The sequence below is a fragment of the Artemia sp. Qi Xiang Cuo genome, chromosome 14 (assembly GCF_049724085.1).
Source record: "Artemia sp. Qi Xiang Cuo chromosome 14, ASM4972408v1, whole genome shotgun sequence".
Classification (NCBI taxonomy): Eukaryota; Metazoa; Arthropoda; class Branchiopoda; order Anostraca; family Artemiidae; genus Artemia; species Artemia sp. Qi Xiang Cuo.
In genome coordinates, this window is record NC_142807.1 from 4,102,290 (window position 1) to 4,128,156 (window position 25,867).

At 34.7% G+C, this 25,867-nt stretch overlaps 1 protein-coding gene across 1 annotated transcript in view; it reads left to right on the plus strand.

Moving 5' to 3' along the window:
* The window catches only part of LOC148944054 (salivary peroxidase/catechol oxidase-like), a 48,297-nt gene extending 22,732 nt beyond the window's left edge, over positions 1–25,565 (plus strand). Inside the window, exons 7-14 of the mRNA XM_089100829.1 lie at positions 2,052–2,207; positions 6,411–6,632; positions 7,922–8,119; positions 9,807–9,943; positions 14,164–14,331; positions 18,619–18,821; positions 21,795–21,964; positions 25,098–25,565. Coding sequence (XP_088956955.1) covers positions 2,052–2,207; positions 6,411–6,632; positions 7,922–8,119; positions 9,807–9,943; positions 14,164–14,331; positions 18,619–18,821; positions 21,795–21,964; positions 25,098–25,447 — 1,604 coding nt within the window. The 3' untranslated portion in view covers positions 25,448–25,565. The remainder of the gene's footprint in view (positions 1–2,051; positions 2,208–6,410; positions 6,633–7,921; positions 8,120–9,806; positions 9,944–14,163; positions 14,332–18,618; positions 18,822–21,794; positions 21,965–25,097) is intronic.
* Positions 25,566–25,867: the final 302 nt, after the last annotated feature.

The window sequence follows — 25,867 nt, forward strand, 5'->3', positions numbered from 1 at the left end:
TGTTAACATATAGTATTGGCTATTGGGAAGTATACAGACGTTTTCAGAGGGGATTTTTTCTTGTAGTGGGGGGGAGTGGTTCGGGGGTTATGTGGGAGGATCTTACCATGAAGGAAGTTTTCATGGGAGAAGAGACATTCCTATGAAGGGGGCGCCGGATTTCCCAGCATTATTTAAATAAATATAAGATATTATATATAAAAAAAACAAGTTTTTTAACTGAAAGTAAGGAGTAACATCAAAACTTAAAACGACAGAAATCATTACATATATAATTGGGTTCATCCCCTAGTCAATACCTCGCTCTTTAAGCCGAAGATTATTTAGCACTTTTATAAGAGCTATTTATTCTAATTAACGGCATTTGTGATTAAGGGGTCATTTTTAAAGAATTGGAACAAAATTCGAACTTAAGCTTGAAGAGCAAGGTATTGACTAGGGGGTGAACCCTCTAATATACGTATTAAAAATATAAGAATATAGATGTTCGTTACGTACGTTAATTCGTAAGTAACGCATATTTATTACTAATAAAAATGTCCGTAAATAAAATTAAACAAGTTTCGAGAAAGCCATTTAACCAAATAAAAGTAAAATTAATATACAATTTTTTTTTTTTAATAATTCATGTACGGTAAGCAAAAATCAAAACCTGCATTAATTCAAAAACGTTCAAAAATTAAATAAAAAAAACAAGTTTTTTTAACTGAAAGAAAGGAACGACGTTAAAACTTAAAACGAACAGAAATTATTCCGTATATGAAAGGGGCTGTTTCTTCCTCAACCTTGCTCTTTACGCTAAAGTTTGACTTTCTCACAACTCTATGTTTTTTTAACAATGAAAAACTTTAGCGTAAAGAGCGAGGCGTTGAGGAGGGGACAGCCCCTTTCATATACGGAATAATTTCTGTTCTTTTTAAGTTTTAACGTCGTTCCTTACTTTCAGTTAGAAAAACTTGTTTTTTTTTATTTAATTAAATAACAAAAACAACATTTTTTCCAATTCAAAATAAGGACCAACGTTAAAGCTGAAAACGAATAGGATGGGGACCTCAGGTCTAGAATCTAGTTCAAATCTCGTAAAATTGACCATTCCCGTAAGCATAAATGTGCCAAGTCCTTTTTTCAATTTTAAGGAAAGTAAAACTTTAAAATTCAAATTGGTATGTCAAGCAGGCCACTGACAGAGTGATGACTCGCCTTAGACTACTACGATTCATGATCCAAATGAAATATGAGAAAAAAAGTAAAGTAACAAACATTTTTCTTGTTGACGCACACAGTGTATGAACTCATACTTGAACTAATAATGCTTCCTAAACTATTGTTCCCTAATTTCCTAAACTGTTTATCCTCGTAAAAATTATATTAAGAGGCATAAATTAAATAGTCGAGAGTTTTAGTATATACTTTAACATCAAGGCTAATATAGCCAATTTTGCTTCCATCTTAAAAGTGTAAAATATTCACAAAAACGTCTGCCCAAGTCTAGTATTCTAGAAAGCTTATCTTTTTACTATCCTTTTTCTTAATAACAAACTTTGCTATTTTTTGCAACATTATTTGTTTTTGTCTAATTTGTAGCACTGATGTCCAGTGATGATTGCGACACATGTTACCTATGTTGTTAATTATTGGATAACATTTAGTTTGTCTGCTAGAAAATATTTCTAACTCTTTGTCTTATTTTAAAATTAAATAAAACATAGTATGAGCATACAAGGTTGACAAAAGGGTTTATCTACAAAAAATTCAAGGAACGGCTAAGTTTATTAATTTGAAATTGTTAGGACATTTTAAAATGTGTTTAACTAAATCAACAGAAACAATGTGCATCCAGTTTGTCAAAAGAGCCCACCTTTAGAATCTCAGATGCGGTTAAGGATGTTAAGTTCCAACTTTCAGGGCATGTTGAGGAGGATGGTAAACTAAACTAAATGACACTACGTACATCCGGCTAGTCAAAATGACCGTGTCTGCAATATCTCATGAATGGCTAAGGGTATTTTTCTTTTGAATGAATGGCTCTTTGTCTTTTGTCTTATTTGTAGGACCAAATGGCGAAGGAATACTTTGCTGCAATGAAAGAGAGAACCACCCTGAGTGTCTTCCAATATCAATTCCTGCTGACGATGACATAATGAGGTCCAACGATGCGCAGTGTATGGAGTTTTTAAGGTCTGCTCCTGCTTTGACGTGTTCTATAGGTAAGGCTTTTACAATTTGCGTCTTTGCGTCTTTCCTGTCCTTGACAACTTGTCACGGTTTACTTTCCCTATACAAGTTTTTGGTATATCATTTTCGGCAATCGTGTGGTTTGAATGTTTCAACCTAATATGATAATTTTCTTATCATTCAATAACTGAGATTTAGCTTTGCCAATATACCCAATTGTACTTTTGAAAATTTGTTTTAATCTTTTTTAAATTAAAAACCTCGTTTAAAATTTTGAAAAAGAAAAAATCTCGTATATCTAAGCAAATTTAGATGATCCCTTAAGAAAAAGTCTTACCAATGTCATAACTCTGGTTCGGTGAATTGATAGATGTAAAAATAATTGAAGTCATAGTAATTTTTCGCTACTGAAATTTGAAAAGATCATCTTTCGACTGATGTGCTTTCTCAGACGACGCGGCAGTGGAGTTAATGCAACAAGAATTGCTTATTTTCTGTGTATTAGCCAAAGGCCATGCCTTTGGACCATCGTTCACCAGCCATGATAATCGATAACTCTAGTATAAAGTTAATATATGTGGAAAACTCAAGCAAGCACATTTTTCAGTTAAGCGATAGTTATTTGGAGTTCTACTAACATGTGGAGATATCATGAGTGACTTTATGAGTCAAACTTATCCAAATCTTGGCCCAATTGGCCAAAACTGTTTTTTTGTGACTGAAAATGGTACTTTGTTGAGATGTGACTTCTTTTGTGGTATAAAGAAGTCATTGGAAATCTTTATCTCTGTTCAAGCGACCCCATGCATGATACTCTGTGACTTCCATTTAGGCATAACCATCCTTGAAAAAAAAATAATCAAAAAGAAACACAATAGTCATCTCCTGTACTAAAAAGTGATTTTCCCCAGTTTTCAAAACGGGGCACCTTGAGCCGCCTGTTAAGGGTCTTAAACCGTGAGAAATCGATTGGATATCTCAGAATTTGTACTCTTCGACACTTTGGTTCAATTTGCGCCGGGGTACTTTAAACATCGATACAATGGTTTTTGACAATAAAAATTTCAATTTTGTACTTTTCTTCTTTTCTTCTTGACCAATTCAGGCCCATTTTTAAAATCTTCCAAAATTTCCTCTTATAACTACAAATGACTGCTCAGCTTAACCTGAACGAAAATTACTATTTTCTGTACACAGTGACGTTCTACAATATTCGTCAAAGACATTTTCTATAAGAACTCGTTTTTAAATCTCAGGTACTATGAGCCTTGGCTTGTTCTTTACTAGGTTACATCTACTACTGCATACAGGATTTTTCTATAAAAGTGCATTCTAGATTTTTTTCATCTATTTTTTTTCATGTCGTGGGCGTTTTCAATGGCATAATTTTTTAGGGGGAGGGACGATTATCCCCCTCCACGATTTGTTTTACCCCCCCCCCTTTTTTTGTCTCCTTCTGCAGAAACAAAAATCGCAGCAGCGGTAACAGTAGTAGAAGCAAAAATCCTGGCGGTATAAACATAAAAAGGCATATAAAGGCATTTTAAAAATAAAAAGGCGGCGCTATGGCGCTGCCTATGATAACAACAACTCAAAAACAACCACTTAAAAAAATCTAACGACCACTTAAAAAACAACTCAAAAACAAAAAAGTAACAAATGCCTACATTTAGGAAAAATTAATAGGTGCCATAAACTGTGAAGACGAACTGTGAAGTTGAATTGAAAATTGTAGCTAAAGAAAGGAGTTTTGATTATAACCTATGCATCAAAAGAATCCACTTTATATTTTGACTCCAAATCACAGTTTATACAATTATCCAATAAGTGTACCGCAGATGATTTCTGGCTCTTCATTCTAGGTGCGAACAAAAAGCTCCTCCCACATATTTGTGCACTTATTGTCCACTTATTGGTGAGCCGGCCAAGTGATTTTGTGAGTACTTGTTCCGCAGGTGATTATACTTTGTCTGCCCATGAAAAGATCTAATGTCGCTTATGTTTATACGTTCTCTTGAGCACTCGCACCTCGGTCCGGGTTTTTATAATGGGTGAGATAGGGAAAGATCATACTGCTAATTATATAAACTGTGCTCCAAATACACAAAATCCGTCAAATAAAAAGAAACCCATCATAAACTATATGCCTTAGAAAATATATGAATTTCCCAAAAACGGGGAAAGCACCCCCAAGAGGGCAATGATCTCGATTAAAATTAGATCATCAACTTAGGCATATCAATGAAACCTGTTATAGAGGTTCAAGCTCCAGCTTTGGAAGCATGTGAAAAGATATAGCTTTTCTCGTGACTGATTCATTGGTCATGACAGCAGCAACATATTAAATTTACAAAGATTTTGTGTAGATGAAAGCATAGTTCATTTTTTGATGAAGATTTTATTTTTGAAATTATTAAGGTGTAGGAAGAAAGAATTTGCCAGAGAGGTGGCCTTTGTAATTTTATCAACTTATAACGACAAATTTAGCATACTGGATGTGATAAGGCACGAATGATGGGGATCGGAAACTTCGAGCAACGATCGGCCATGATGGTTGCTCGATATGCTTGTTTTTCTCATTTCTATTGAATCTTCCCATTAGAAATTTCTTGGCCGAGATATTATTCAGAGAGTTTTACCAAAACTCACAATAGAAACCATATTCAGCAACCAGCGACCATTTTCAACCGTTGTAAATTTGCGTTTTGTTTTGTTCTCTTGATATTTTTTTGTTGAAACTCTTTAATATTAAAATGACTTTTAATAACAATTCTAATTGACTGTATGTAGCATGTTATATTAAATACAAGTACATGACGTATGTACATGACTTCATGTACATACGTAAGTACATCCTGCACATGCTGTAAGCACATGACGTCATTGCAATATTATAATATAATTGTTAATATGACCTCATGAATGATTGATACCTCAATTCAGCCTTTTATATTAGTAAATGACGTTATAGCAATGCTATGACGTACGTCACTCTTTAACTGCATATGAATGTGACGTCATTTATAGGAAAATTGTTTTTCCAAAGTTAAGGCACAAAACAAACTTTTTCTAAGTCGCGACCTATCTATATCATTTTTTCTCAGCCAGACACTCTTGGTGTGTCAAGTTTCCGACGAAATTATTCAGCCGTTCGCAAGAAAAAATGAGACAATAAATAAATAATATATCCAATTATTGCTCGCTTAGACAGAGTAGACAAATAATTAAAATCACCAAACTAAAGGCAATAGGTCATTGTGCAGCGTTGATTATATAAGAATTATTGGTGTAGCAGTAGTGGTTATAGGTCATTGTTTAGCAGCCTTGGTCGTAGATTGTGTAGCAGTTGGTGGTTCATTAGCAGTGCTCATAGTGGGAGGGGACAGCCCCTTTCATATACGGAATAATTTCTGTTATCTCCGCCCATGGAATCTCACTTTTCTCTAAAAATAGCTTGAAGGGCTCTTCGTCGTCTGGCCCTGAAGCATGGACGCTCCGAAAAGCGGATGAAGATTTGCTAGATGTTTTCCAGAGAAATTGCTTAAGGATTGTTCTGGGTACCCGGCTGACTGACCGTATTTCAAACAATAGGCTATACGAAAAATGTGGTTCAATACCGCTTTCTGAGTTTATAATGAAAGAAAGGTTGAGGTGGTTAGGGCATGTTTTGCGGATGAAGGATGACAGATTTCCGAAGATTGTTCTTTTCGGCCAACCGTCTAGGGCTAAACGGAAAGCAGGTTGTCCTCGTCTGGGGTGGGAGGACGTCATAAAGAAAGATTTAAAGGAAATGGGAACTTCGTGGGCGGGTGTAAAAAGGGAGGCTTTGAATAGATTGGGGTGGAGGAGGAGCGTGCGTAGCTGTGTTGGCCTCAGGCGGTTTGGTGCTGCGATGAGTTGTTAGTAGTAGTAGTAGTCAGGCCTCTAACTCTGTTGCAGTTTTGGGTATAGATGTGGTTTTGTTGTCAGTATTTCACGCAGCGTTTGAAATACTGACAGGGCGTAAAAATAAAGATAATGGTACATTAACTGTTTTAACCGTAAATAAAACAGATTTAAGCAATGGACTTCATCAGATTAGCTCCGAAGAGGAGCTAATTGCATAATTCACATATTGCATAATTCATATTGCATAATTCACATATTGCATAATTCATATTGCATAATTCACATAATGCAATTTTTTCAATCCAAATCAAAAGCTGTGTAAATTATTTGTCGTTTTTACTTTCCAGGTCAAAGAGAACAGATGAATTTGATTACATCTTACATAGATGGCTCTAATGTATATGGCTCTGATCGATTGGAAGCCAGACGGCTTAGAACTTTATACAAAGGCTATTTAAAAATTAGACTGAGCCCAGACGGTAGACCACTTCTACCAAGTTCATTCGATCCTAATGATGGGTGTAACCAAGAGGAAGAGATAAAAAACAGTCGATATTGCTTTAAAGCAGGTAAGTTCTCCCAAATCTTGTAGCTCTGAAACACAAAACCATTGGCAGTCAAAACACAGTCTCCGCGAAACAAAATATTTTTATTAAACTAACCATCTAGAGCTATCCGCCGAATTTTTTTGATAGGTGGAATCAGAAAAATCAGTGGGTGTTTCCTACATGATTCATCCTTATTCGAAATGAAATATTTGCTACGAGTTGTGATGCAAACCCTTAACTTCAGACCACAATTACTCAAGATGATTTGGAATGCCCGAACCAAGATAATAAATTTGTCAAAAATGCATTGTATTATAATACTATTTTTTTTAAATTACAAAATACACTAGATATCCAAACCTCCTTTCAAATGAGCTTTTAAAAAGCTCTATATGATGTCCCAGTGCCCCGCTAGTGATGAAGAAACAGAAAACACGAAAATAGAAGACATATTAGTGCTACCCGTGCAAAAAAAGTGATTTTCCTTGTTATTCAATCTGTTTTGAACTTTTCATTTCGATCCGATGCCATTCTTGGTTGGATTTTAGCCTATTTTTCAAAATTCCCCTAAGTTTAATGAAAAAAAACTTAACTATTAAGACTAATCAAAATAATAGTTGCCATTTCTAATTTAGCTAAAAACGGCTTTTTTTTCCCACTAAACAGATTACATTAAGACCAATCGAAATCTTAGTTGTCATTCCTTGATCAGCTCTTTTTAGCTCTAACCAAGTTCTTTTTAAACGTGTGTTTTAATGGGGCCGTAGTTCGTTTTGCTGCTATCGCTTTAACCACGATTAAACATTTAAAAAATAAATCACAAAAAAAGCCTAAATTAAAACTTCTAAAGTGTTTTATCAGTCTATAAATATGGTTGGGCCCTGTAACAACATTTTTATGCTGCAAAGGAGTTGTCAGATGGGTAGAAGCAGTCAATCGGACATCAGGAAGATCATGTCCCCTTTTTCATCTCCTCTTAGACTCTAGCCTCTGTGTCTCGAAAAAAGAACGACCATTCTCTCATGATATCGTCGTGGCAGATATCATCCGCGATCGACTCACAGCGGGGGGCATTGAACCTAGTTAAGCTCCTACCCTCACCCAAAACAGGCCACTCTGGAGACGACTAACGGAGACGACTGGAGACGACTAAAATTTATGGTCCCCTCTCCTTCAAAATTTCCTTTCTCTCTTTTCTGTTCTGTTCCTTTTTATATTGTTATTTACTGTTTTTTAACCTGTTTCTTTAAGAATGCATTTTATCAAATCGTATAAGATTTCTTTGCACAATCTTTTCTGTTGTATTTCAGGGGATGTGCGAGTTAATGAACAGCCGTCATTGACCTCGATGCATACACTTTGGATGCGAGAACACAATAGGATTTCTCATATATTAAATGATATCAACCCAACCTGGTCAGATGAAAGACTTTATCAAGAAGCCAGAAGAATTGTAATCGCTGAAATACAACACATCACTTACAACGAATTTCTTCCAGCTTTACTAGGTAGCTCATTTTGGTATTTAATCTATTCTCTTTTAAACCTTTAATTCCCAATATGTGAGTATTCGTAGCAGCAACGGGACGGGCGCAGTAATTCAGAAGTCCGGAAGAATTCACAGCCCACCTTGAGCCCAAGTCGTAAGCTATTATTCAGTGCTACAACATTAGAAAAGGTAATTTTCACCGCCAGTGAGTTTCCCAAACGTTCAGCGTCAAAAACACCTCACATTCCTCAAATATCACTGCATTTTAATTAGAGGGCATCCCCTCAACAATACCATGAAATTTCTTTTAGGGCGTCATGACGTCACGGCTATTCAACACGGTTAGAATTGCACTGTTGAAATCCTTTGCTTCAGATTGACTATTCTGAACAAATAGCTTGTCACCGGGGAGTTTTATACTGTGAATAGCTCCATGACCTCTAATTTTGTTAATAGCTTGATTCTGTTTCAAAGAGTTGTCAAGTTCAGTAGGCACTTTTGAAATGATAACAGCGGCGGTGCTTTCAATATCGAGACTAGCATAAGAAATGGGAAGTGATGGAAAATTAAAATCATAAGCTGCTACCTTTTCTTTGATGAAGTTTAGGGTGCAATCCAGAGCACTAATTTTGGAAGCAAGTTTATTATAAGTCACAGCAGAAATTACCGACACTTCAGGGGGTGAAATAACTGCCAACGTCGTCACTATCAGCTGTTTATTTTCACGCCTCCGAAGCAAAGCAATCATATTTTCATGTGCCAAGCGGAGGCATGGTCAACTTGTCTCTTTGGTGCTGTTTTGCTACTAGGGTGTATTTCTGCCCATAATTCAACTTTTGCATCTTTGAGATTGTTTTCACGAAAAATCTTCACTGCATGACTAATAATAACTTCATCATTAATACCCGATGGAACGTTTGATTAGATAAAATTAAGAATATCTAATGCGCAAACATTATCATTTTTGCATAGCTCAGTAAAAAATGTCTAGGTCCAAAAATAGGCGAAATCAATCGATAATCCAGGCGAAAAGTTCCTCAGAATTTTTTATGCAATCACTGCAAATTTGAAACTTGACTTGCTTACTTGACTAACGCTCCTGCCGCGTTGGGGGCGGCGTAGAGAGCGTCGCAACTCTGCTCCTCTAGGCTGACCGGTCTGCTGCTATTAGTGGGGTCTCGCTGAATGCTGCTTTTAGTTGGGCCTCGTCGTCGACACTTAAAATATGTTCCAGAAACAAGGGGGTTCCCCTTGGTATTGCCAAACAAGCCAGATTTTTTTTATTTTAGGCATCAGTCCTGCTTAAAGCTTACCCCCGCCCTCTCTTTTAAATGCAAAATTTGAACTATGTGTTTTATTTTTCCAAGGAACGTGCTAAAATATGTAATACAACATTTTCTTTCCCCTATTTCCTTTTCTTTTCTTCTCAAGTTCTTTCTATCATCTTTTTATTTTTCCTGCTAAGCAGAAGCAACAAGCTGCTGCTACTGTTTGTTTCTACCATCTTTTTAGGTTTATATTCAACTTAATTACTGTTTAATCACGAGCGGTTGGAATTCTGCAGGGTTTCGTCAGTGAAACGAGTCCACCACTATGTTGAGGTTGCACTTTACACAACACTGTATACTTTCTTTCTTTTTTTAAAAACATTTTTTCTATGTTTATGTAGCTAATTAATTTTCAGTTGCCTGATTTTTTTTTTCTAGGGGACAATGTTGTTGACTATCTTGAGCTACGGCCCGGTAACAGGGGTTATCTTTATAGTTACAACGAAAATATAGATGCAACAATTTCAAACGAGTTCGCTTCAGCTGCGTATCGGTTCGGTCACTCTATGTTACAGGTAAACTATCACATTTTGCTTTACACAGGCGGTAAGTTTCTGTAGCATCTAGCCAATCAAGTGAGGTTAAACAATGAATAGCTGGTGTCAATATTCCTCTTGTATATTTTTATACTCAGTCAGTTGGTTTTTAACCATTACAGGAGAGTGCATACCCTGTTGCAGTTGTGGGATGAAGTTGAATATTTAAGGGGAAGTTTATGTTTGGCTGGTGAAAGGGAATTAACATTTTTTGGAGGTGAAGGGTACAAATCATCTCCCCTCCAGTCCTCTCGACCTGAGCCATGGTTTACGTTCTTTTTTTACGCTTATCGCCCCTCCACTTCTTTGGCTCTTAGTCAATATAATAGTCAGTTAAGAAGTCAAGGGTAGGGCTAGAACATGCCATATTTTGAAGACGCGGGAACTCTTAAGAAATCTGAAATACGGAAAACATTTCTTGGGAATGTGGTTAAAGAAGCAATTTCTGCGGTCTTGATCACTACCTACTGGGAAAGCTTCCCCTCCTCTCGGCTGCATAAAAAGGGGAATGAAGTATCTGGAATAGGTGTACAGTCAACAATTTCTCCCAAATATTTGGCTGGAAAGAATAGGTTTGTAGGATAGATTTTGTGATATACTAGTTTAAGTTTGGGAAGATTAAAGACTTAGGTTTAAGGAACAGGAACAGTTTAAATTTTAATCAGCTGCACGCTAGTGAAAAGTAAACCATGACCCATGGTAACCAACAATTTAAAAATACTTCTTGACAAAAAAGGACTCGCTTTTGAAAAAAGAAAAAAATATTTGACGCTGATCCAGGAGTGGTAACGATTATTTCGATTAACCTTTATACTAAATGAAAGATTTACTGAGCATCGCAAATCAATAGAAAAAAAACCCTAAAATTAAGCAAGCCTCCGGAAACTTTGTTTCTGCCTTAGCAGGGCATATTTGGTTTCAACCCGATCATTTTGTACAATTTGATGAGGCCTTAGCTATTTCAAATAATAGGCGTGTTGCTCATTGGGTTAAAGAAGCCATACAATTTAAAAAAAACATGTGTTTGCTATCCTTTCGTTAAATAGGGACACATAAAATAATCGATATTGACTCAACTTATAATAATATTTTGAAAATTGAATGAACAGTAAATAAGGGAATTAAGATTTTAAATAATTACCAAGGAAATATTTTACCTAATAGACCAAAACGATTTACTTCAGTAATAGCCAACAAGAGGATTATTTCCCAACAGAATAATTAACGTAATTTGAATTTCTTATTACCTCGGTTGCTTTGGTGCTCTCACTGAAGTAACTCTAATCGCTTCTTCTTCCTACGTGGATTGGTTGCGCCGATGGTATTTTACTGGGGGTGGTTTTATTTGTTTTTAGTTTTAGTTTGGTTGTTTTTTTTTATATTGTTCTTCTTGTGCTGAAGACGTTTTATTTTGATACAGACGAAATATCCGCGTTGTTTTACATTTTTCGCTTTTCGCTCCACTGGCCGCAGTTTCGTTTGTTGTTTTTTTTTTCATTGAGTTTTTTCTCTCTTTTGGTTTTTTGTCATGGCTGGCCAGTTCGGCTTAAGATCTTTCATTCGTCAGAAGTAAAACACCTTTGTTTAATACCCTTAAAAAAAAAAAAAAACGTTAGGCCAAAGTCATGTCAGCTTTGCCTCTCATAGACAATATCTGTCTTAGCTTTACCCTAATTAGCCCTTCCTCTCAAGTCCTTTCATCACTTCCACCGAGTTGATAATTCTGAGTGATCAACTTGGTAGAAGTGATGAAAGTAATTGAGAGCTTGGGCTAATTAGAATAAAGCCTAGACAGATAGTCTCTGTGAGCGGCAAAGCTGGCTTAACTTTCTCAGGCTTGTATATCATACTTTTTCAGAATTTGTTGTTTAGTTTCATCACCAAAATAAACAAATATTCGCTAATAAAGTTTACTGTGTATGTTTAAAAAACACGAGCAAAAATTATTTAAAAAATATTTTTTTTTTAATAAAAACAAAAAATATTTGTTTTTCGTACGGAAGTAAAGAACGAATTTGAAACTTAAAACATAAATAGTGGCGAAGACCACACTGTCTTTCTATCATAAACACAGACAACAAGTAGAACAATAGGGAATTTTTTCGTAAGACAGTGGAAATTTAACCTTAAATGAATATTTCGACCCTATATCCAAGTTCCGACCTCGGCAAAACAAAAATTTAAAAGAGACATAAAAATACGACAATTAAAACCAAAACTTTTCAAAACAGTCCTGGTTGAGAGGCTGCTATGACTGTTTTAAAAAAATTTAGCTTTAATGGCCGTATTTGAATGAAAGTTTCTTTTATATTTTTATTGTTGTTTTACTGAGGATGGCCCTTGGATATAGGGTCGAAATATTCATTTAAGGTTAAATTTCCACTGTGTTGCGAAAAAATTCCATTTTGTTCTACTTGTTATTTGTGTTTATTAAAACTTAAAATGAACAAAAATTACTGTTTCGCCGATTGCAAAAAGTATATCTACAAAACTAAAAACTAGCACTTTACTGAAAGCTAAGGTTGCTGAGTTATCTTGAAGAATTATAATTGTGTAATAAAAGTTATCGATATCACGGTCACTAAAACACTATTCAGATACTATAAGTTAGTCTTTGTTTTGTGCTGGTTGGTCGTAGAATTTTGCGTTCCTAAGAAAACATCTTATTTTTTTTTGGGGGGGAGGGGGTATGTTTTCTGTAACGAGCTAGTTTTTACAATTATAAACATATTGCAAAATATCACGATCAAGTTTATTTGAACTAGTTTTGTTGATATACGTATTCTCGTAATCGGCGAAGCAATAATTCTTGTTCGTTTTAAGTTTCGACTTCGCTCTTGACTTTCATAAAGAAACTTATTTATACTAATAGAAGAAAAAAAAATCTATGTTTTAAGTCGTGACTACTGACCCCTTCCTATTTGAGTGATATAGATAAACTAGTGTGGGTTTGACATGATTTTTAAAAGCATGAAGATTGCCAACAAATTTAATGATAGACTGCTGAATCTTGGACTTTGTAGGTTCATAGCACACGAACACCGTCGTTATTGCAATGTTCCATCTTCTATGTATATTCTTTGTATGTTCTATGTGTATAACAAGCAAAAATGTTTTATGTATATTCGTTACTTATGATTTTCTGTTCTAAGTAAGTTCTCATAATGTTTAAATAAAAAAGTTTGACGTCTGATAAAAAAAATAAAATTGATCGTAATAAATAAACCCAGTGTTACGTAACATTCATATTCATAATCGACAAGCAAAGGACACAGCGACATAAACATATTCTTCATTTTAGTATACTAAATAATGAAAATTACTTTAAAAAATCAGTGCGGGCATGAGAATTGAATTCAAAAATGCCTAGTGAATAGCCAAGGCTTCCAACCCTGGACCAACAGACAAACCGAACGATCTTTTCGATGGATTGTTTCATATAAATTTATCTTTGGATTCAAGATCCATGTCAGCAGCGGTCCTTCAAGGAATTTTATTTATTTTGTCATAAAAGTTACGGGATTTGTTTATAGTTTTATTTATACTTTGGGTTCAGTTGTGCTTCGCAAATGTGAAGTGATGGTAGCAGGGCCTTATCTATTATTTTTGTTTGGGGGGAGGTATTTTTAAGGGGGTATATTTTTTTCTAACGGGGGGGGGGGGGTTGGGGGTATGGGTTAAACAAACACAAAAAAATTTAACGCATCAAAAACTTTTTTGTTGCGTTTTTCTTACGTTTTTACGAGTCGGACAAACCTTTTTTTTGGGGGGGGGACTCCTTAATCTCCTCCCTGGATACGGCCTTGGCTGGTAGCTATTTTTACATTCTATTTACATTTATTACTCTACCGTATAAAAATATCCTGCTTTTATTTATCATTTAAAATTATTTGAATATTCTAATATAAGCAAACAATTTTTTATCACAAATTTTACGGGATATGATTATTGTTTAACAGTTTGTTGTTCAACGGTCAATTATTTGTAAAACTATGCTTAGTTTCTGGTCTTAATTTTGTTCAGAAATACCGTTGACTTAATTTTTAACCTAGACCAGTTTCAAGATTGAGCCAAATACAACCAGCAAAAATGAGCAGTGATGCGAGAATAATTTTTTGTACTTTCTGATCTTTTTCAGCTTCAAAATTCAAATAATTATTTTTAAACGTTTCTAGATATTACCTTCTTTATTTTTTTAGGGTTTAATCCAGCTTCAAGGTCCATCGGGACGCAATGTAGATTTTGTTCAGCTTCATAGAATGCTTTTCAATCCCTTTCACCATTGGGATCCTGGCTATCTTGACTCACTCATGAGAGGACAGGCGAATCAGGCAGCTAAGCCTGTATCGATTACATTTAATGAACAGGTAAGATCCTCTTATTTTAAGCAAGTGTATATTACAATGTAAGATTTTAAATTGAAAATAATTACTGGAATTAATATATCTACATTAAAATACGATCAGATAATTTCAGTACATTGTTATAGCTAGAAGAGTTGAGGGGCTCAAATGTATTCCCTGATAAATATGGAAGATTATTCACAAATATGTAATATCTGAATATGATGGACAAGATAATCTACCTTTTACTGTTGGGCCGCTATTAGACCGTTATAATGTTATCAGCGTTTGTAGTATCGCCAGTTATCGACAAATTATCGTTAGTCATGGGGTCTCTTTTTTTCGGGGGGGGGGGATAATGGTTATCATAAGGTGGCTTACTGAGGAAGCATACTTTTGGGGAATCAAACTATAACTGTATTGTTTATATACGAAGTGTAAATTTTCAAAACTTCCAGTAGATGCACTTTACAATGTTATATCTTATTTGAATTTCAGAAGACTTTAAGTCAAAATACCATTATTTGAAGTCAAAAACTTATTTTCAGGTGCCAGTAACAGCTTGACTGGTTACATAAAAGTTAAGCCTTTAAAATACTAAGAACTGTAAAAATTAGAGAAAAATCAGTAATTTAATGATCGTTTAATTTAATGGTAATTTAATTTAATTTTGATTTGATTTAATTTCATTTAATGATAAAAAATCAGTTTCTAATGAAAAATATTTCCATGTGTAGTTGTGCCGTTTTTGGTAATAATAAATTAAAAAAATGAGGGTGGAAAATCGCCGAAAACAAAGTAAAAGCATACAAGCTAAAAGGGTACAGCTTTCCTTTGAAGATCTAGTTGTCTTTAGAAGCCAACAGATTGCTAGTGTTTGAATTTCAGTGTGTCAAATTTAACTACGAGTGTGCTACTAAAAAGTTCTTAATTTTGAAACCATGTTGAACTTTGAAAACAAAAATATAAACCCTAAAAACTTCTTAATTTTGAAACAATGTTGAATTTTGCTGCCATGTACTAAAAACTTCTCAATTTTGAAAACTCAAAAGAAATATCTTAGAAAATCGTGATTTTCAGGCGTAAATAGTCCTAAGACGAGTCCAGAGGGCAACATATGTTTTTATTTTGGTGTCCTTGGTACTTAATGAGTAAATCAAAAAAAAGTTTTTAGCTTTACAAAATAAAAAAAAATGCAAAGAAGAAAGAACTGGGATATTTCCATCCATTTAAAAAAGGGAAGATAAATATGCAGACACATTGGTTGGGACCTCTGCTCGATAGTTCTCAGAGCACAAAAGTAAATGAAGAAAAAAAATATCCAGATAAAAGTCCCAAGGACTCGACCAAAATATCTGCATATTTATGCATCCTTTTTCACTGGCAGGAAATATCCTCGTTTTTTCTTCTTCCTAATTTTAACTGATTTTGTCATGCCGAACAAATAAAAGTTCAAATAGGGATAAGTCCTTTTCTTAGACAGTGAAAACAGATACAAAAACTTCTACATATTTCGACCAGATATCTCAGTGATCGTAATCAACAGGTAAACAAAACTCTTATAGTTAAAACAAACTATATTTATACAGAATAAATAATTACTTCCGGGTCACAAATAGTTTCCGGTTCCTATTTTGTTATGTGTGGTCTTGGAAATTATATTTATGTTTTAGGTTTTATTGTGTTAAATGTCACTTAAATAAGTATGTTAGGATCCTCAGGCACTTTGGGTCTAATATATTTAAAGACAAAGATCTTTAGTTCTATGTTTGATTGAACAAACTTGTAAAAGATTATATTGAGCCAGATTCCAAAGAAGAAGCTCTGCAGAGCCCCAGCGCTCCAGAAGAGATCCCCAGGTCTTCATTGTTAAATATTAAATTTGAATTGGAGACACTTTGGTACTTACGATTAAAAGAAATGTGATAAAGGTATGGCGTGTACTCTGCAAGAGTTTCTTGGCATGTATCATTTGTTTAAAGTATTTCATAACGGTGAAAAGGTTAAGCATTTACTAGTATTTCTGCTGTTTTTCATTGTACTTTAAAAAATCCCAATTTTTCTACGCTCTTTATTGTAAATGTTATATCAAATGAATGTACATATGTATTAGATCAGCAATGCTACTTGACTGCTAAGATTCCTGTGTTGGGCACCCAACACCCTATAGTGTGTTGCCCCAGCTGAGTTTGAAATCCGAGTCCCGTGTTACCAAAGTAAGGTCAAACTCACCGGACCACCACAGGACAGGTTATTCAATTTATATTATCTGAAGTATTTTTCAACTTCTAGCCAAGGTTTGACATTAAATCAAACCGAAATCCAAAGTAAACCTTTTAGTACAATCATTTATAGATCATCAGGTCGAACAGCAGTAGGACATGGGCGCCCATATGGGGGGCAGGGGGGGGCTCTTGCCCCCCCTGGCTGACTGATGCTGCCTTATTTTTATATTTTTGTTCTGAGATTTCTATTATATAGCATTAAAATTAGCAATTAGATGAAGTTTGCCCCCCCCCCTGGAATTCAGCTTATGGGCGCCCATGCAGTAGGACTATGAAATTCCTGTTTTTTAAATGCCAAATTAATTGAAGGCAATTTGACAATATTGATGCTAAAATTATACATTTAGTTACATTATCAATACCTTGTGATGGCGCACTGGATGAGATTGTAGCTCTTGATCAAGAGTTCTCTGGTTCAATCCAGCCCGTCAGAAGGAAAAGTGTCTTGTAAGGTTACATTATCAATACTACAAAAGAAGATAAGCTAACGCTAAACTATCTTAATATTTATTCAACCAAATAATTCGAAAATTAAATGAAACAATCAATGTGTTTTTCTTTCTAAAGTATTCCCTTGTTTGCTTTATGTGCTTAATTGGTTAGGCAGCGGTCTAAAATATTTGATCAGTTCTAAAAAGTCTCGAAGCCATTTAAAATTCAAATAGTTGTTATATTGTAGTAGTTATAAAAATATTAGCTAAAATTATACCAAATCTTCCTTGTAATTCAATGCTCCTCACAGAAGATTTAAGAATATAAAATAAAAGACCAAGAACCTTCAGGTAAATGCTTAGAAAACAAGTATGGTTATATTTAACAAGTGAAGACAAATGTGATGGTTGACTTTGGTATAAAGGGGAGGAAACTCTAATTGTGGATAAAGTAAAGTATATTTGATATATTTTTTCTAAATAATTGAGGATGACATTTGCATATAAAGAAAATGGAAAGAGCAGCAATGTTTACGATTTTCCAGTATAATGTAAAGAGAATAATGTAAAGAGTATAATGTAAAGAGAATAAAAAAAATCGCTGCAGAAAATGGTTTTTCTATTGAAAATCATTCCAATTCTACTTTCTGAAGTAAAGGTTTGGCGACATGAGAAACCTGTTCAGCAAGAAAGCATTCAGTTAGGGCATTTCAAGTTATTGTATGGGCTGTTTGGTACGGCTCATTCCCAGTTTTTGAATAGTGATCTAGGTCTATGGAAGCTAAAAAATTAACAGACTAATCTCTTTTATTATATTTTGGTTAAGAGTAGTTCAGTTACCGAGGGACATGTTGCGCAAGGCAACGTGTGAAGAAATACTTTCACAGGAAAAAAAGATCATGGTCATTTAAAGTAAAGGATATTTTAGATAAAACAGGGTTTTCTTTTGTTTGAAAGAAAGGTAGAGAACCAATTAATATTCATATGAATTTCAAAAATGAGATCAAAATGGTGCTAAAAAATCAAACAATCCAGAAATGGAGTGAGGAGGTAAACAATTCGGAAACGTTAAAATATTACAAAGATTTTAATGGTCAGGAGTTCTACCTTAAGCTGGATTTACTAGCTAGATGTCTCGCTTATTGGATGCAGGTCATAATTAAATGGCTTCTAATTAGAGCAAGATTTAAAAGGTTTATAAACAAAAATAGTTTTAAAGCAAACAGGTATACTTGCCCGCTGTTCAAAGGTGAGGAGGTGAGGAGGAGGATTTTGTGCATTACTTGAGCCAGCACCAGGGGCATTCGACGATAAGGGAAGGTATGTTTGGGGAAAAGGAGTTGCAACGTCCAGAAGTCTTGAAAAGGACGTCCCCATAATTTACCTGAAGAATAGCGAGGTATCCGGAATATATGTTTATTAAATAGAAATCTTAGTTTGTTCATGAAATGAAGTGTTTTATTTATGTAATTCGATCATGTGTTTTCTATGTGATAGGAATTTGGAAGTGTGGAGATCGCTAGTGTCGTTGATATCATTATTTTTTTGTGTACAAGGACTTTTTTTGGCTTTTAGTAAACTTTATCTTATTTTAGATCCGAAACCATCTATTTGAATCCAAAACTGGCCACGTTGGACTTGACTTGCTTGCCATTAACATTCAACGGGGGCGAGATCATGGACTTCATCCATACGTGCAGTGGAGGATTCTTTGTGGATTATCCAATGTAACAACATTTGAAGAGCTTGTTGGAGAGGTCTCCACAGATAACATCAATGTTTTGAAAGCTATTTACAGGTCAGCTTTTTTTATTACTATGTGAACAGCTGTGTCTTTTTTTTCTATAAAGTAGCGAGGACAGTGAAAATGAAAGTTTATTGTTTAAGCTTGTTAAGCGATAAAACAACCACATATTTCAACGAGTTATGAAGAATTGGGACTCTAATTTTTAGAAATAGACCTACATACACAGTTATGCACCTGTTTGTAGCAGCGGGTACCAGAAGCTTACAACCTACAGCACCAAATAGTTTAAAATGGCATAGTTGTCTTTTGGAAGCAGAAGATTTTTAGTGTCTGAATTTCTAAAGACGAGACTCAGTCAAATTTAAGTAATAAGTTTAATCTACTGATTTTTGCGGTTGAACGTGATAACATTGAAGAACGTGATAACACTGAAGAAAATGTGGTACTGCCCTAAAAACTTCATAATTTTGAAACAACCAAAAGAAACGCTTAAGAAAATCACGGTTTTCAGTCATACATAGACCTAAGATGGGTCCAAGGTGCAACAAAATGTTTGATTTTGATGTCCTTGGTTCGTTAGACCTAAGAAAGACTTGCACCGCTAATTTAATTATTTATTTACTAAATTCAATAATTGATTAGACTAATTTAATTAATTAGTTCAACTGATTAGCTTACTTATGTAAGACTAATATTAATTACTTGCTTTTAATACTCATTGAAAGTTCTCTAGATTTTGTTGCATCATTTACATTCTTGACGAAACACAATGTAGTAGAAATTACTCCTGAAATGTTGATAATGTACTATATGCCAGGTTCTAAAAACCTTAGAAGCCAAGAAACAGCCATGATTTGAAGCCATTTAGTCAAATGGCTAATCTGTCAAGTTAGTTGGGCATAAATAACTTATGCCACAATTAACATTTTACGATTTCGTTGCTTGTTAATCTCAGAAGGATAATGAATGTGACGATCCTTCCCTATTGCTGCGTTGTACCGTCTGTGGTGCCGCAATTACGCATTGTACTGCTGATTTAGACCCTTCTGTAACTTAGCCTTGAAATGAGATTTTATTTTAATTTTGTTCATTTCTTTTATCCTGGCGTCCATAATTTCAGTTAAATAGCCAGCCCCGTCAAAAATTAAACTTTTAATTAAAATTAAACCAATATTGTAAGAAGTGTCTGCAGGATGCATACTTGTTAAATTATACCCGTTATAAGAGCATTTTACATATGAATGGAACCCAAGAAATTTGGGATCGAATCAAGATCACGAAATTCGGAGTAAGGTATGGAGCAAATTCTTTGCACACTGTCCAATTTTAAGAGCTTATTCCACTGATGACTATGGTGAAATTTCTCTATGAAGGTAAGTCGAGCCCTGTCACCAAGTTGTCAAGATATTTAATACCAGAACTGAAAAGGTCGATTCAGAAACAATGCTCTAGCGTTGCCTGAATAAAAAGAGCCATAAGCCTCCAATATCTTATTTATTTATTATTATTATTTTTTCCCAGAGCCACTTCATAAGAAAGGGGTGATCACAAAACATCGGAAAGGGCCAATTCGATTGGAAATTATAAGTTTTACTGCCCTTTTTAAGAGTCAAAAGTATTTATGATACCCCCCCCCGTAGTCTCCTAAGATATGGGGTCTAAATTTTGATAGCCATTTTGTTGGAAATAACCAAAAGATCCAACAAACGTGACTCTGCGGATCATATGCCCCCGCAAGTCCTGGGGAAAGGGGCGCAGATAATGCAAATTGACAATTATTTAAACATATATTTTATAGTGGAAAACCGGGCTTTTTTATAGTGAAAGAAAGAACGGCTAAGAATGTTAAGTTGAAACTTTCAGGGGATTTTGAGGGGGATGCTGAAATGTACGAAAAGACAGTATCATTATGTGCATCCACGCTGTCAAAATGTCGTATATGCAATATCTCGGGAAAGGTTAAGGGTATTAAACTTTCAGCGAATGTTAAGGGGGATGAGATACTAAATCAATAAAAACTTTTTCATCACGTTGTCAAAATAGCGTATCGTGATTTCCCAGGAAAGGCTAGGGTTATTAAGTTAAAGCTTTGAGGAAATAATGTGGAGAATGCCTGACTGCATCAAAAGACACTATGTGCATCCAGGTTGCCAAAAATGTGTTTCTGCAATACTTCATAAGCTGCTAAGGGTTTTAAGTTAAAACTTTCATGCAATGTCGAGGGGGATGTTCAACTAAGTTAAAGGACGCTATATGCATCCAGGTTGTCAAAACCACAATAGTCTTTACAAGGTTTAGAGAGAGGGACAGTAACCCTGCATTTGTTTGTAGTAGTTTCTATCCGGTTTAAGTTTGATTTTTCGGTTTAATTTCTACTCGTTTTGGGATTTATTTATTCATCTATATCGGTGTCCTTTGTCCTTATGTTTGATCTGATTAATTATAAGGTTTTCATAGGTTCTTTACTCTTATTTGAAAAATTCTTTTTAAGAATAAGTTTTCGAAATAAATATCTCAAAAGGATGAATATTCCGTGTAAATCAAGTGTATGACATTTGGCCCAAAAGTCTTTCACAACCTACGGGTATGTACTCGTAACCCGCCAAGATCGAGTCAAATTCAAGAAATTCGGAGTAAGGTGTGGATTATTGTAGACCAGGAGCGGATATTGGACTTCATATTTACACTAAATGGACGGTTCTTTGCTGATTCTCAAATTTAAGAGTTGATTCCACTGATGAATGTGGTGTAGGGTCTACCAAAAAGTAAATCAAGCCCCTGTCCGTCATCCAGTTTTCAAAACGTTGAACATCGGAATTGAAAAAGGTCGTTCTTCCAAAGCAATGCAGCATCCAGTATGCTAATATTTGCCTCAAAAGCCAAGCATAACCCACCGATGAATGCTCAGTACCCTCCGAAGAGAAACACTTACTGTTTACTGTGTTGTAGGTTCTACGACGCTTTTTCATTTTTCAAGACCACTGGCAGTATAAACTTGTGATAAATTTGACATTCCTTTTTCAGTCATGCTTGGGACATCGATTTGTATGTGGGAATTATCTCCGAGACACCGATACAAGGAGCGGTTGTTGGGCCAACAGCAGCATGTCTTATAGCTGATCAGTTTCTCAGACTACGAAATGGTGACCGATTTTGGTATGAGACACCAGATGCCAGCTTAAGATTTAAAGAAGGTACGTTTCTGTTTGTGTTCTTTGCCCATATATACCGTGGATTGTCAGTCAGTCATAATAACAAAGTGATCCTTATCAGTAATTTGATTCTCCAGAAAGATCTTCGACGTGTGCAATGACTTTTTTTCTAGTTAATGCCTAAGACCCATTTTTTTTCAAAAATAATTTAGTCCTATTAGGTTTCTGAAACTTACTTTAATTCACAATTTAATAACAGAATAACATTTTTATGAAAAAATTTATTGAACCATTATTTTATAAAATTGAACAACACTTGATAGCAACTACTCTGTTGCAATATTTTTTTTTTTTTTTTTTTTTTATACAGGTTTAATGTTTTTTGTACCATTTATGGAATATGTCTACTCTTTTAAACTAATTTCCCTATTCATGGTCTTCGATAAAAACGAAAACAGACAGTATGTAAGGACCATCTGAGATAAAAAATTGCTATAAACAATTTTCACTCCCATCAACCCTGTTATATGGGATAAATGAGACATTCCTTATGGTTATGTCCTCTATACAAGATTTTGGTTTGGTATTTTTACCGTTCCACAGTTTTGATCTTTTACCTAAAGACCATATTTTTTTATCGTTTGATAGTAGAGATTCAGCTTTATCCATTTACTGAATTATATTTTTGGAATTTTCTTCGCATTTTTTTTAGACTGAAAAATATACATTGAAAAAGGAAAATATTCGTATCCTCTAAGCTAGCATGGATCATTATCTAAGAAAATGTGTAAGTAAAACCATAATTTTGACTCAGTGTATGGATAGAACTGAAAATAGTAAATCCTATCACAAAAGTATCTTTCCCTTTAGGTGTACTATGAAGTTACTGTGATCACATTTGTGTGATCACAAATGTGAATTTTGACTCAGTGTATGGATAGAACTGAAAATAGTAAATCCTATCACAAAAGTATCTTTCCCTTTAGGTGTACTATGACGTTTCTGTGATCACATTTGTGTGATCACAATATCACATTTTCGCCAGTAGTACCACGTTGAAGCGCGACAAAATAAACAATACTTATTAGTTAAATTTGACAACACTTTCTGCCCGTAAAAACTCAAACAGTGACAATACATTGACTCATTAAGACACTTGCACCTTCTTATTCTGCTTGGCTTCCGTATGTTTTTCGCTAATTTTTCAGCCATGTTTTTTTTTAATTTGGCGCCACTCTTCAATAAAAAAAAAAAATAATAATTGCATGTGGAGGTCAAATTCATTAGGTTGGACTCGGGGATTTTCCTTATTTTATAATTCATATACGGTATTCTAAGTTTTCACTTAGCCAATTCAAACAATTAAAATCAATTTTCACTATCTCTGGTGCATGTCTCTTCAACTATTCCTTTTTTTATTATATAATATGTGCTATCATTTTTGGTGTTACCTAAAATTTCCGAAGCATAAATTCAATAGTAGTTTGTAATAATAGTGTAGTAGTCTGTTTAATGAACTTGATCGAAACGGTCTCTGAGCGGTTTAAGCACAATATTTAGCAGAAGTAATGTTGAAGTAATTCATGTTTGACCAAATTGCTTTGCGTCAGCCAATGAGTTAAGACAGGGATATTGCAGTATTTCATTTTTCAAAATTAGAGTTCTTAGGCTTGTGCTCATACAGCATGAGAATATTGCTCCAGAATTTTTGAAGCAAAACTAATAAAATTATGATCCAAATATATTAAGATCCGAAAAAAATGTCAAAGTTGGAAAAATGGCTAATGGTTAAGATACAAGACTTGATCAAATAGTTCGTGGTAACGAACTGTAAGTAAGGAGCGATCCGGCTCAATAATAACCGAAACTCTAAAAATGAATTTTGATACCAGCAGATACATCAAAAGAATCGGATTTTATGCTGATTTCAAATACATAAGTTTCATCACATTTCTATAAATAAGTTTCTATGTATAATCTTTATAATAAATACATAAGTTTCATCGAGTCTAACCCATCAAAAGTTACGAGCCTAAAAAAATTTGCCTTATTTTCGAAAAAAGGGGGAAACACCCCTAAAAGTGATGGAATCTTAATGAAAATCAAACCATCAGATTCAGCATAACAGAAAACCTTACTGTAGATGTTTCAAGCTCCTATCTGCAAAAATGTGAAATTTTGTATTTTTTGCTAGAAGAATGATCACGGATGCGTCTTTTTTTTTCCAGGGGTGATCGTATCGATCCAGTAGTCCTAGAATATCGTGATAGGGCTCACTCGAACGGAAATTAAGCTTTAGTGCCCTTTTTAAGCGACCAAAAAATTGGAGGGCAGCTTGACCCACTCCCACGCTCATTTTTCTCAAAGTCACCCAATCAAAATTTTAAGATACCCATTTTGTTCAGTATAGTCGAAAATTTAATAAATATGTCTTTGAGGATGACTTAGTCCCTAACGGTTCCCGGGGGAAGGGCTGCAAGTTATGAACTTTGCCCATTGTTTACATATAGTATTGGTTATTGGGAAGTATAGAGGCGTTTTCCGGAGGGATTTTTAAGGTGGGGGGAGGGGGTTACGCGGGAGGATCTTTCCATGGAGAATGTTTCCTTGTGGGAAGGGAAATTTCTATGAAGGGGGGCGCCGGATTTCTAGCATTATTTAAAAAGTGATCAGAAATTAAATAAAAAAACAAGTTTTTTTCAACTGAAAGTAAGGAGCAACATTAAAACTTAAAACGAACAGAAATTATTGCGTATATGAGGGGGTTCGGTCCCTAGTCCCCAGTCTTTACGCTTAATTTTTTTTTAGTACTTTCAAAAGAGTACTATTCTAACTAAACGGCCTTTGTGTGAACGGCCCCCCTTTGTACAGGTCAATGAGCCTTTGGGGGAATAATAACATGTAATATTGTATGTGCGTATAATGAAGAATAAACCTTATCTTATTCAGGGATTTATGATTCGAACAAAATTCGAACTTTAGCGTAAAGAGCGAGGTATTGACTAGGGGGTGAACCCCTTCGTATACGTAATAATTTCTGTTCGTTTTAAGTTTTAATGTTGCTCCTTACTTTCAGTTGAAAATACTTGTTTTTTCTTATTTAATTTACTATGTAAGACAGTGTTTTTCTTAACTTACAACTATTCACTTAACCAAAAATGCTTTTATGTTGAAGGTCAGCTCAGTGAAATTCGGAAGACAAGCCTCGCTGGTATTATATGTGAAAATGCCGATGCCATGGATTATATACAACCCAAAGTGTTTCAACCATCAACTATCAGTAACCCGTTAACTTCCTGCTCTTCTCCAGCTCTTCCCCGCTTAAACTTGAATCTTTGGGATGACGAAGAAGAAGATTCGCTATTTCCTCTTTTGATTCCTGATGATGGTGAAATTGTTGATGACGAAAATCCACTTTTAACCGAGCAGCTAGAAACAACCTCACTGACAACCGATTCGATTAAAACTGAATCGAATCAGTCTAGTAGCGTTGCTGGTGGAGCATCAGGTCCTAGAACTGATTAAATGAGCGCACATGAAAAGATTGGATCGAATAACTTAACGAATAACTAGTAGACCTGGGAAGTTGTTGTGAGGCAATATTGGAATTTTTATATATGCCCAGTTTAAATAAACACCATCTCAGTTCTTTTTTGCAAGACAATTTATATGTCTTTGATAAAAACTCATTTCCGTTTTCGAGGATTTTCGCTGATATTGACCATCTACCAACCCTTCAGAGGTGGTTTTAGGGGAGGTATGGAGGGGGCACTTGCCCCGGGCGCAGAAATTTTAGGGGCGCAAAATTTCAAATAAATAATCCTACACTTATAATTATTTTTTAATTTCATGAAATTTTTTATTAAAATAAAGTAGAGGGTGCAGTTGACAACTGAAAATAATTAATAAATTATTAATTAATTAATTAAATTATCATAATTAGAT